This window comes from Olea europaea, chromosome 16, assembly GCF_002742605.1.
Source record: "Olea europaea var. sylvestris chromosome 16, O_europaea_v1, whole genome shotgun sequence".
In the NCBI taxonomy this organism is placed as follows: Eukaryota; Viridiplantae; Streptophyta; class Magnoliopsida; order Lamiales; family Oleaceae; genus Olea; species Olea europaea.
This window is the reverse complement of record NC_036252.1, coordinates 3216900-3229940: the sequence shown is the minus strand read 5'-3', so window position 1 is coordinate 3229940 and position 13041 is coordinate 3216900. Positions and strand designations below refer to the sequence as shown.

General features: G+C 35.2%; 1 protein-coding gene and 1 non-coding gene across 4 annotated transcripts; both read right to left on the bottom strand.

The window, feature by feature from the left end:
* Nucleotides 1-410: 410 nt before the first annotated feature.
* On the bottom strand, nucleotides 411-12168 carry LOC111411728 (metacaspase-1-like). 3 transcript variants are annotated; one of them, XM_023042305.1, is made up of 6 exons: nucleotides 11718-12168; nucleotides 10705-10916; nucleotides 2323-2435; nucleotides 1633-1744; nucleotides 1132-1329; nucleotides 411-637 (listed from the first exon to the last, which is right to left on the bottom strand). In XM_023042305.1, exons 1-6 carry the CDS (start codon nucleotides 12121-12123, stop codon nucleotides 581-583), a joined length of 1098 nt encoding a protein of 365 aa, XP_022898073.1. In that variant the 5' UTR covers nucleotides 12124-12168; the 3' UTR covers nucleotides 411-580. The 3 variants fall into 3 exon arrangements, with proteins under 3 accessions (XP_022898073.1, XP_022898074.1, XP_022898072.1); XM_023042306.1 differs by lacking the exons at nucleotides 411-637; nucleotides 1132-1329; nucleotides 1633-1744; nucleotides 2323-2435 and adding exons at nucleotides 8597-8924; nucleotides 9419-9616; nucleotides 9920-10031 and having other exon boundaries at nucleotides 10592-10811; nucleotides 11718-12167; XM_023042304.1 differs by lacking the exons at nucleotides 411-637; nucleotides 1132-1329; nucleotides 1633-1744; nucleotides 2323-2435 and adding exons at nucleotides 8597-8924; nucleotides 9419-9616; nucleotides 9920-10031 and having other exon boundaries at nucleotides 10592-10916; nucleotides 11718-12165.
* Nucleotides 12169-12739: 571 nt separating this feature from the next.
* On the bottom strand, nucleotides 12740-12831 carry TRNAY-GUA. The gene is given in 2 exon segments: nucleotides 12740-12775; nucleotides 12795-12831. It is a non-coding gene; the product is annotated as a tRNA-Tyr (tRNA).
* Between the last annotated feature and the right edge of the window lie 210 nt (nucleotides 12832-13041).

The following is a 13041-nucleotide window of genomic DNA, read 5'->3' as shown; positions in this document are numbered from 1 at the left end:
TTTTTTTATCTAATAAAATATTTTTAATGTCTAGATTCTTAGTGACTATCAAGTTAGTTTTTGTCTAGCATTCCCTCTTTTACAGATTCTACCAAGATCGCTTCAATTGGCGTCACCACAACTTGTTGGTGTATACACCCATTTCTTAGTATGACTACGCATACATCTTAGCATCATCCTTAATACAACACTCGTGTTATGTACATTTTGTCCTAAAGATAGACAGTGTATACGTGGAATTGATTCACGATTTTCGTTTCTTGTTCCGTTACTGATTAAACCGACATATAACATTGAGAAGACATGAAATAAAAAGCTTAGAAATCTTTGTTATTTAATTGCTGCAGACTTTCTTTTACATATATCATGTCATTAACATGAACACTTGTTTTATTAAATTTATGAAAGTTGAGGAACAACATCAGCTTCTGGTGCAAAATTGTTTGCAAGAAACATAGGACAGCCTGTAGATTGTTATTAGTAGTATGATGTTTATTTAGATGCTGGAGTGATCCCTTGAGAATGTATATAATCCAGTGAATATTATCAGTCTCAAGAAATCTATATTCCACTTGGAATACTAGAGTTTGAACTCTGTGTTGATATTGAACTCTTCGGATGATGATAACAGCGGTTCCTGCACATGATGTAACAACCATGACAAAGTTCCTACATCTTCTTCAGAAATTATTTTATCGAACTAATAAATGTTGTGACCTCGAAAATAAATTAGGACAAGCCGATCACAAAATTAATAGGCTCTTTTCTTTTTTCATGAGAAACTGTGGTAAAATCAAAATATGTGATATTGGTGGCTAAGCCATATTTATTCACTTAGGAAACAGAATATCTGTTCTGCCACATGATCAGAAAATTATCAAAATCTTGTAAAGTTGAAAGGTCTAATTTCACAGGAAACTGAAGCTTAGGATCTAGATGGGATTATATCATATAACTAGATACTGTAACTATCACCTGCTGTATTTCATATTTGACCTTTATTTCCACGTCTTTCAACTACGTTATTTCCTACTTTGACTTCAGGCCTTTGTGAAATATGTATGCGAATCGTCTTAAAAATCTTGCTAGATAGTAAGTTAGAAAAGACATTTAACTGAATGATGGACATGCCTGAAAGATCTTGCGTTGAAAGAGTCGAGAAATTCTAGGATGGAGACATCCTGCTATGTTGTCCTTGTCAAGTGTCTTGTTCATAGAGTCAAGTATCCCACGATAACTTATTATTTGATTGTTTGTAATCGCATCTTTTACAGCTTTTACAAATGTGTACGTCATGGCACCAGTCATAGCTTTCTCTGGAGAGAGGGCCTGCAAGAGAAGCGGAAAAGTTGCTATTATATTGTTCATGTGCTGTACTAAAAGTTTAAACCGTTAGAAATGGGATTCAACATGCCCTTCACGTGCAAGACGGATTCATTTTCGCATCATAGTATGACACATGAACAATTTTCACAAATGGATGACAGCAAAACCTCACGACGTTTGCCTCCTTTAATATCTCGTTGAACCACATCGTGTGAAAGCTTTAGCTGTTAGAGATTTCATGTGATTGGCTGATGGCAGCCAGCTGGTGATCCCGGGAAGAAGAAATGAGAGGAAAAAGGTACTAACAGATGTGTCTGCAGCCTGTTGATAATCCTCACAAGCACTGAAACATATAGCCTTTCCACCATTTGTACCTTTAGGAGCTCCTGATAGAGGTCGATTATCGTCCCACTTTTCTCTGATGAAAACCCAAAACGAGCAACAATGAAGTTATATCAAGACAATGTTTTTTACATACTTGAGCATGCAAAGAAAGTAAGCGAGTGAATTTAGTTTTATGTCTAAAATCTCCAATCCTTTCTTCTGATCCTGGGAAAAACTCATTTTTGCATATAAGGTTTTTCCAGAAACTTGAAGCTGACTTTTACAATAATCTACGTTCACTAATGTACTATTACTTTTTCATTCAAGATTGCAAATGCCATGATATTGGCTCAATCTACTAAATAGACTTGAAAAAAAGCAGCAGTATGATTGAAATAATAAGGTACCAATTAGCATGAAACAAGTCTAAAAAAGATAATTATAATTAAGCATATGTAAATCTACTATTCTTTATGGTACTTAGTGCAGAGCCATTAAATGAAAATGTCCACAAGATGATTGCATCGAAAATAAGAATTAGAATGGTGAGAGAATCGACATGTTTTTGCATAAACTGAAAGAAGCCTGCTTAAATATGTACTCAATTGAACAGGTTTGAAGAGAGAGAGGTAAGAATTAAGATGAGCTCAAAGTTATAAGAAAAACACTTACTCGTTTTTCTTATACACTAGGGGTAAGTCGAGGACGGTTCCACTGTGACAAGAATCAACTATCGTGTGAAGTGTGACACCTTGCTGGAGTGGTCTAACAATGGTTTCATTTATGTGTGTTGGGAATCTACTTATACATGCACAGCGGAAATTAAAATTATTTCGATTCTCATCCAATAGATCTCATTGTGTTTGGTTAGGAATTGTGATAGGATTGTACCTTTTCCAGATCTGCAATCCTTTTGCTTTTCTTTTCGTTCCACAACTTTGATTCGCCACCACAGCTGTCCAATTGTCCAGCCTCCAACGGTGATCCACACAGAGAATATGATTGCAGCCTCTAGGGTTTTCTCTTGTGCTAGCAAGAATAATGAAAACCTTAATGGACCTCAAACCCTAGTTATATATTTATATAAACCCAAATAGGCTCGGCTAGCCCGGTCCGGTCCAATAATTAATTAATCCAATTAATTAAACCCGGTCCGTGAATCAATTAATCCAATTAATTAATTCGAAAATATAAATAACAAATCCAATTAATTAATTTATCCAACGATTGTTAAATTAACTAATTGGCAGTTTGCAATCTTCCAATTCTCTTTTGTGTGTGACCCATTAGGTTCCCGACCACGATGCCTAACGACGTGAAATATTATTTTGATCTAATCAAAATTGATAAATTAAAACACCCTTTTAATTTATTGTCAATTCACAATCGCCGTCCCTGATTGACATCTAGCAATGTGTCAGGGCAATACATGTGAGGGGAAATGTCACGTGGTATGACAAAACCAAATTCGTTCGTTTACCGTGAAACTATAATCCTTTCGTCAATATGATCCGATCAATTCCGAGATATGGAGTTGTGTCAATCTCGATCATCGATCATATCTCGACTATATTTAAAATGACTAGAGAAAGAGAGGTGGAGACAAAGTTATAGAGGTAGAGAGGGAGAGTATAAATAAGTTGAGGAAAGCTCAGTGTTGGGTTTGTCTCCTATTTAGAGTCCTTGTTTGAGCCATATTATTTTCATAAGAATGCATTCTTGAGTAGTGTATTGATGAGAAATGTGTGGATAAAATAAGGAAAATTTTTGGATTTGCATGTAATATTATTTTATTGAAGAAAAATGTAGTTAAAATGATATCAAATTACTATTTAAAAATGTATTTTTTTTGAAAGAACGTGGCTCAAACAGGGCCGTAGTGTAAATTCTTGACCACGTGTAGAAAAGTGAGAGGAAATAACTAGATGTTAGGCATGGTCAATGCATAAATGACATGTTGTCATAAAAATGATCCAATCAATACCTTCAATTATGTGGTCAAATCAATTCACTTGGCTTAAAACTTGGTGTAAATAATGCATATGTTCAAATCAATTCCTCGATTTATGTGGTCAAATCAATTACATTAGCTTGAAATGTGGTGTTAATAATGCTTGTGGTGAATAAATTATATTTAATCAAGACTAATTGGCATATTTACATATGTTTTTGTTGGAAAGCTTCCAAATCTGCCATATTCTAGGAGATTTAGTTTCCTTAAAATTAGCATTTAATATTTCTTTCTTACTTTATTCATTCTTTCCTTTTTTTTGTTCTACTGTAAATATAAATACTGCTATGAACCTATGTGGATAATGAGAATTATTTTTACAATATACTCTCTCATTAAAAGATGGCATCAGAACCACAAAACTGACTTACTTGAGCGTGCTTCATTCTGTGTTCCTCGTAGTTAGTAGAGGGCGCTCACGTTTCCAGCACCACCTGCAATTAGGCCCCGAGTTCCCGACGGTGTCGTGTAGTCACCTCTTAGTTCAGTGCAATTGGTATCTCCGTAGTCACCGTCGCAGTTTTTCGCTTTCGGCGCCATCTGAAGGTTCGCCATCACCCGTGCTTGGGTCCCAAATTTCCGCCGTCTAGCCTTGGGTTTTGGTTGGAGAAGTCTTCTCTCGTCGCCTGGAGTTCCTTCTTAGCCGTCGCTGGGAGTTACATCTTTTCATCGTGAATTTCTCCTTCGTGTGTCTGTGAGTTCTACAGTGGCCTTGTGTTATCTATTTGGGCCGAATTATTTTTTTAATTGGATTGTGATTTTGGACTTGGACTTGTTGGATTTAATATTTGTTGCTTTTTGGGCCATTGTAGTTAGTGTATTAATTCTTTAGGCTTTGGCTCATTGGACCGTGTTTAATTGTCTCTGCCAGTTAAATTGAATAACGGTGGTACTTGTATCAATTGGGCTTGTGTCCTTGAAATTGATTTAATTATTTAAAGTTACGAATTTGATTGAAAATTCTGATCCATGGAGATCTAGAGGAGGAAGTTTTTATGGATCTACCACCGGGATTTAAAAACAGAGGAGGCAAAGGGAAGGTTTGCGGATTGAGGAAGTCCTTGTATGGACTCAAGCAATCTTCAAGAGCTTGGTTTGAACGCTTTGGAAGGGTGATAAAGAGTCACGGCTACAATCAAGGCCAAGCTGACCACACTATGTTCTATAGACACACTGACGGAGACAAAGTAGCTATACTTATTGTTTATGTTGATGATATTATTTTGACAGGAGATGATAGCAATGAAATCGAGAGATTAAAGAAGATTCTTGCTAAGGAGTTTAAGATCAAAGACTTAGGTAACTTGAAGTACTTCCTTGGTATGGAGTTTGCAAGGTCAAAAAAAGGTATATTCGTTTTTCACCGAAAATATATTCTTGATTTACTTGGAGAAATAGGTTTATTAAGGTGTAAAGCTGCAGAGACACCCATAGAGCCGAATCTAATACTCCAACCCGCTAACCCTGAAGAAGTAATCAACAGAGAACAATACCAAAGATTGGTAGGGAAACTCCTATCTCTCTCTCATACATGGCCTAACATAGCCTTTGCAACAAGTGTGGTATGCCAGTTTATGCACTCATCAGGACCTGAACATTTTGAAGCCGTTTACAAATTTTTAAGGTACCTAAAGGGGACACCAGGTAAAGGCCTTTTATTTGGAGGATATGGAAATTTACAAGTTGAAATATACACTGATGCAGATTGGGCTGGAAGTGTCATTGATAGAAGATCAACTTCTGGTTACTGTACATTTGTTGGAGGAAATTTGGTGACATGGCGCAGCAAAAAATAAAGGGTGGTGGCAATGAGTAGTGCAAAGGCTAATTTTAGAGCAATTGCTCATGGAATTTGCGAAGCACTATGGATTAAAAGATTGTTGGAAGAGTTGAAAATTATGAATTCATTACCAATGAAACTGTATTGTGATGATAGGGCTGCAATAGCTATTGCCCACAATTCAGTTCATCACGACTGAACAAAACATGTGGAGGTGGACAAACATTTTACCAAGGAGAAAATAGATAGTGGGGTAATTTGTATGCCCTATATTTCTACATCTAATCAAGTAGTAGACATACTTACAAAGGGTCTACCAAAGAAACAGTTTGAAAACTTAATTAGCAAGCTGGCTATGGAAGATATCTTTAAACCAGCTTGAGGGGGTGTGTTGGAAAGTTTCCAAAATTGCCTAGTCTATCCTACCATATTTTGGGAGATTTAATTTTCTTAGAATTTAATTTCTTTTCCTTACTTAATTTATTTCTTTTTACGTGTCTTTCTACTGTATATATCGAGATTGCCTTGTAACAATGGAAGAATGAACGAGAATTATTTTTTCCTAGGATTTAATCTTCATTCAAGAATATCCCATTGCTTTTTGACTTCAATTTGCATTCAATTGACTCTTATCAATCTTCAAAGTATCTTTTGTGGTCCAAAACAACCATTGGATATTTACACTCCAGTGCCCATACTTTGGATTTCTATCATTTTTTCTCCTTTTTCATTCATTTCTTCCAATTTCACCAATTTGCATTGAGTTCAATCTAACAAATATATTTAATATATAATTAAGCTATAACTCATTCAAATCATTAACAAATACTCCAATTTATTGGTTTGGATAAGTGTACAAAATACATTTATCACCTTGTCAGCCAAATAAAACCATCTTCGATATTCTTCCTTGTTGGAGGTTTATGAGAGTCCTCTTTTGCAAAATTTTCAGTTTAGACATTTAACAAAATATTACACTGGAGATGTATTTAGCCATGGTCCACATTCACGAATAGAACCAGTCTTCAGCTCATTCTGTAGAAGATTCGATCGAGTGTTTAATTAAGAGAACGGAGAAAATTAGTTGTTATCTCATTAACATGGTATCCACTGCCTATCATGTTAGCCTATTTACTTGCAAGAGATAATCTCTGGAAAACCTCATAGACCTTATCTTTTGTCTCAAAAAACATTTCAAATGATATTGTTACAAGAACCAAATGAAATTTTGAGATATTTTTCTTAGGAGAATTCTATTATTACTGTGAGAGCATTTCGCCTTTTCCAAATAGAAATCCACTTATCCGACAGGGAGATTGGCATGGACGGATGGACCTCAATCTCCGTATAAGAAGAAGACATGACACACACAAGTCGAAGTAAACTAGGTCCATATAAAGCCAACTAAAAATATGTAGCAAGACAAGCTTTTCTAGCACCTACATCTAAAATCTTCATTTTTGTTGCACGTGGATCCCTAATAATCGTGTCACATCTCTGATTTTAGGAGTATTTTCGTCAGTTAACAGTCTCTTTATCTCCACAAAACTGTGGGAAAATAAGGAAAATGGAGAAGAAACCAACAACATAGAAATGAAGAAAATATCAAAAGAAAAAGGGAAAATGACAAAAAAAAAAAAAAAAAAAAAAACCCCCACACGCATCGCAAGTGCCTCAACTTGTGCTTCCCCGTTCTTCTGATTCACAAACCCGGAGAGCAGGGGGTGGGTAGAAACCCCTTCTGGTTCTTAAATATGTTACAAACTTGCAAGTTCAATGAACATATCAACCTAGGGGTTACACGACTTTATTGCTGAGTAGACAGAGAAATTAATCGGTTGTCGCTGAAATCTTGGAAAAATCTTTAATTTAGGGCTCAGAAAACAACCAAACAACGAACACCATTGAAAGCTCCTTTGACCCTAAACTTCTGCTTCTTGTAACTCAGTGCATGAAGAAATGGTCTCTTCACTCTTGGAGGTCTCCCTGGATATGCTGACACTAATGATCTGCTACTTGGGGAAGCTATATATTGTTAAGACTTGAAAGCTCCTTTGACCCTAAACTTCTGCTTCTTGTAACTCAGTCCATGAAGAAATGGTCTCTTCACTCTTGGAGGTCTCCCTGGATATGCTGACACTAATGATCTGCTACTTGGGGAAGCTATATATTGTTAAGACTTGAAGTTTCATCTTAAAAGGTCAGCTTTATTTAGAAGAGAAGTCTAAACTGTTATAAATTGGTCTATATTTTTCGTCTTTATTCGATGTGGGATTATATTCTTTAACATGCCCCGCAAGATGATGGCACATTTTGAGCAAACTAAACTTGAAATTCGTGTTCTCATTTTTTTAAGTCTTAATCGGATCGAATTGTTCGTTAAGCTTAATAACCTCTTATTCTATGTTAGGATTGCATCTTAAAAGATCAACATTATTAAGAGGAGTAGTCAATTTTTTTATAAATTGGTCCATATTTTTCATCTTTATTCAATGTGGGATTATATAGACTCATTTTCCTAACTTCTCCCCAAAAAAAAATAAAAATAAAAAAAGAATAAAAATGGCGGATCCCTTTAGCATCAGAAATGATCTTGTCTTGCCTTTGGCTCAAACGTTTGCTTGTTCCCTGAGAACCTCTGTCTGTCTCTTGATCATTATCTGATGCTTCTGATGATCTTTCTAGGTTAAAGTAAAGAAAAGTTTTATGAGAACATTAGCTCGATTGAGTATACAATATGAACTGTATGTGCAGAATTCCATAAGAATTTATATTCTGAAGAACTGCGAGCACTATAACAACAACAAAGGCTACATGAATTCTCTTCCATCACTATGTTATATTCGTTTTTTTATCTAATAAAATATTTTTAATGTCTAGATTCTTAGTGACTATCAAGTTAGTTTTTGTCTAGCATTCCCTCTTTTACAGATTCTACCAAGATCGCTTCAATTGGCGTCACCACAACTTGTTGGTGTATACACCCATTTCTTAGTATGACTACGCATACATCTTAGCATCATCCTTAATACAACACTCGTGTTATGTACATTTTGTCCTAAAGATAGACAGTGTATACGTGGAATTGATTCACGATTTTCGTTTCTTGTTCCGTTACTGATTAAACCGACATATAACATTGAGAAGACATGAAATAAAAAGCTTAGAAATCTTTCTTATTTAATTGCTGCAGACTTTCTTTTACATAGATCATGTCATTAATAGGAACATTTGTTTTATTACATTTATGAAAGTTGAGGAACAACATCAGCTTCTGGTGCAAAATTGTTTGCAAGAAACATAGGACAGCCTGTAGATTGTTATTAGTAGTATGATGTTTATTTAGATGCTGGAGTGATCCCTTGAGAATGTATATAATCCAGTGAATATTATCAGTCTCAAGAAATCTATATTCCACTTGGAATACTAGAGTTTGAACTCTGTGTTGATATTGAACTCTTCGGATGATGATAACAGCGGTTCCTGCACATGATGTAACAACCATGACAAAGTTCCTACATCTTCTTCAGAAATTATTTTATCGAACTAATAAGTGTCGTGACCTCGAAAATAAATTAGGACAAGCCGATCTCAAAATTAATAGGCTCTTTTCTTTTTTCATGAGAAACTGTGGTAAAATCAAAATATGTGATATTGGTGGCTAAGCCATATTTATTCACTTAGGAAACAGAATATCTGTTCTGCCACATGATCAGAAAATTATCAAAATCTTGTAAAGTTGAAAGGTCTAATTTCACAGGAAACTGAAGCTTAGGATCTAGATGGGATTATATCATATAACTAGATACTGTAACTATCACCTGCTGTATTTCATATTTGACCTTTATTTCCACGTCTTTCAACTACGTTATTTCCTACTTTGACTTCAGGCCTTTGTGAAATATGTATGCGAATCGTCTTAAAAATCTTGCTAGATAGTAAGTTAGAAAAGACATTTAACTGAATGATGGACATGCCTGAAAGATCTTGCGTTGAAAGAGTCGAGAAATTCTAGGATGGAGACATCCTGCTATGTTGTCCTTGTCAAGTGTCTTGTTCATAGAGTCAAGTATCCCACGATAACTTATTATTTGATTGTTTGTAATCGCATCTTTTACAGCTTTTACAAATGTGTACGTCATGGCACCAGTCATAGCTTTCTCTGGAGAGAGGGCCTGCAAGAGAAGCGGAAAAGTTGCTATTATATTGTTCATGTGCTGTACTAAAAGTTTAAACCGTTAGAAATGGGATTCAACATGCCCTTCACGTGCAAGACGGATTCATTTTCGCATCATAGTATGACACATGAACAATTTTCACAAATGGATGACAGCAAAACCTCACGACGTTTGCCTCCTTTAATATCTCGTTGAACCACATCGTGTGAAAGCTTTAGCTGTTAGAGATTTCATGTGATTGGCTGATGGCAGCCAGCTGGTGATCCCGGGAAGAAGAAATGAGAGGAAAAAGGTACTAACAGATGTGTCTGCAGCCTGTTGATAATCCTCACAAGCACTGAAACATATAGCCTTTCCACCATTTGTACCTTTAGGAGCTCCTGATAGAGGTCGATTATCGTCCCACTTTTCTCTGATGAAAACCCAAAACGAGCAACAATGAAGTTATATCAAGACAATGTTTTTTACATACCTGAGCATGCAAAGAAAGTAAGCGAGTGAATTTAGTTTTATGTCTAAAATCTCCAATCCTTTCTTCTGATCCTGGCAAAAACTCATTTTTGCATATAAGGTTTATCAAGAAACTTGAAGCTGACTTTTACAATAATCTACGTTCACTAATGTACTATTACTTTTTCATTCAAGATTGCAAATGCCATGATATTGGCTCAATCTACTAAATAGACTTGAAAAAAAGCAGCAGTATGATTGAAATAATAGGGTACCAATTAGCATGAAACAAGTCATAAGCATATGTAAACCTACTATTCTTTATGGTACTTAGTGCAGGGCCATTAAATGAAAATGTCCACCAGATAATTGCATCGAAAATAAGAATTAGAATGTTAAGAGAGTCGACATGTTTTTGCATGAACTGAAAGAAGCCTCCTTAAATATGTACTCAATTGAACAGGTTTGAAGAGAGATAGGTAAGAATTAAGATGAGCTCAAAGTTATAAGAAAAACACTTACTCGTTTTTGCTATACACTAGGGGTAAGTCGAGGACGGTTCCACTGTGACAAGAATCAACTATCGTGTGAAGTGTGACACCTTGCTGGAGTGGTCTAACAATGGTTTCATTTATGTGATTATCAAAAATCATTCCTTCAGTTTGAAAATCAACAGGGCATATTGTTTTATGAAATCCATCTTTCTCATCCCTGTCAAAATCAAGTTGTCGTAAGCCATGCCCTGAAAAGTAGAACACCACAGAGTCACCAAATTGCAGGTCCCTTGTCAGCCATTTAAAACCACCTTCAATATTTTTCCTTGTTGGATACATATATGGCTCCTCTTCTGCAAAATGTTTCCAATTTTGTCACTCATTTTCAAGCATAGAAATTTCATTTGACGGAATCTACATATTCGGCTCAATAAGTGAACAGAGAAATAATAAGAGAACATAGAAATTACTTGTTATCTATACTAATTTATCTATGATATCCACTGCTTAGCACATAAGGTCTATAAGGCAAACACATTTCAAATGATATTGTCACAACAACCGGATGAAATTTTTTGAGATGTTTTGTTTGGAGAATTCTATCATCATCGTGAGAATTAGAATGGCAGTTAGGCTTTCCAGATTTATTTATTTATTTTTTAACAGAAGTCCGTCAACAGGATGAGGGTTTAAGTGGGAACCCCAATTTGTGTATAAAAGGAAGACTAGACATACATAAGTTTTACATAAATTGAACCTCCTAAAAAACCAACAAAAACTGTAGAATGAGACGCAGAACATGCCTTGATGAATTTAGACGGACATCAGTAACTTGTTGAGCCACCTTATCGAATTCGGTTATCGAATTCCTTGAACCGAATTCGATAAGGTGGTCTAACATTGTATCAGATCCCAACACATATCTAGATTCAGTTTTCGTTGCCACCCATTTATGAAATTTGTTAGGGAGTCATGATGGAGAAAAGAATTGTGCATGCACAATGATATTTAAATAAATAAATCCCCCCTCCTGCGCTTTAATTAAGGTGGTTTAACAACCTGTAAGTACACAATTGCTATTGATTCATGCCAAGAATTTCATTCTTATGACATTGTTTACACTGCAAATAGACTGAGAAACTGATGATATATACCTGATAGAATGAGAATGGAATCATCTGGAAAACTGAATTGTTTAACAAGTAAATCTTTCATGCTACGCACATCATTTATAGCTCCTTTGAGCTTGAACTTCTGTCCTTTATAACTCACTCCACAAAGAAATGCTCTCTTCCCTCTTGGAGATCTCTCAGTCTCAGATATACTAGCACGAAAAGGATGCCGCCTGCCATTTGAAGAATCTGTATATTGACTATTGTTGCCTACACATCTCCAAAGAAAATTGCGGATTCCTTTAGCTTCAGAAATGATCTTGCCTCGATCTTGGCTTGAATGCCTGCTTGTTCCAAGAAAACCTGGGTACACTTCTTGATCATTGCCAGATGCACTCATGGCAGTAAATCGACGATTATCTGGTGTATACAAATATATATCCGCCATTCAGAACCTGATGGCTATATATATCTTTTCAGCCATGTTTTGATGCCTTGAGTTTATAAAGTGCCAAGAACATGATGCTCACTTTTGCACTAAAATGAACATCTAAATCCAGATGAAAAATTCCACTTGGGCAGTTGTTAATTATTGTCATTTTGATTCCATTCCCACAATCTACATTTCAAATCTCATGCTTGTCTTTTCTTCTAAGAAAATAGATATCAAGATACATTCACACATCCATCAAAGTTATGAGATTTCAATAATATTACATATAATATCACAAAGTAAATCTAAACTGTTTATTGAATTATTCGAACCATATTTATCCCCTGTTCGATAAAAATAAAAAATCTAGATTTTTGTCAAAGTCAACAATCAATTTTAACCACGTATTTCATGGGATCCACAATTTATCAACCACACGTTTCATCATTTTTTTTAATCAAAATCTACTAAACAACTGATTTTAATCTTGACCAAACATGGGCTTGATTTTTATTGGCCATTAACATCTAAAAGTACATATATTAATTAACAATGAGAAAGAATTAAAAATAGAGAGTTCGTGAATTTAAAAATGCTTTCTAATTATGCACAAAAAATTGTTTAAGAAAAATCCGACCTGCCGGATTCGAACCAGCGACCTAAGGATGGCTAACAGGATATCCCAACTACAGTCCTCCGCTCTACCAACTGAGCTAAGGTCGGTTTGTTTGAAAGGTTGATACGTATTATTAAAATATATAATATACACAAGGATCTTAAGAAAATTCTAAAAAATAAATTGTAAGACTATTCATACAAGTTCAACAATCTCTTATAATTTTCTTTATTTCGCTTTTTTCATAAGCAATTATCGATCAATTACTCTTTTTTTGTTTTTTTTTTTTTTTAAATTGGTTTCCCTCTTGAGAAATG

Bases quoted from the DNA above. Each gene is read 5' to 3' on its own strand.
- LOC111411728 (XM_023042305.1), bottom strand. From the start codon at position 12,123: ATGGCGGATATATATTTGTATACACCAGATAATCGTCGATTTACTGCC. The intron at 10,917-11,717 runs GTATATATCATC...AACATTTTGCAG, and splicing joins TTCCATTCTCATTCTATCAG to AAGAGGAGCCATATATGTAT. The intron at 1,330-1,632 runs GTTAGTACCTTT...CTTCTCTTGCAG, and splicing joins AACAGGCTGCAGACACATCT to GCCCTCTCTCCAGAGAAAGC.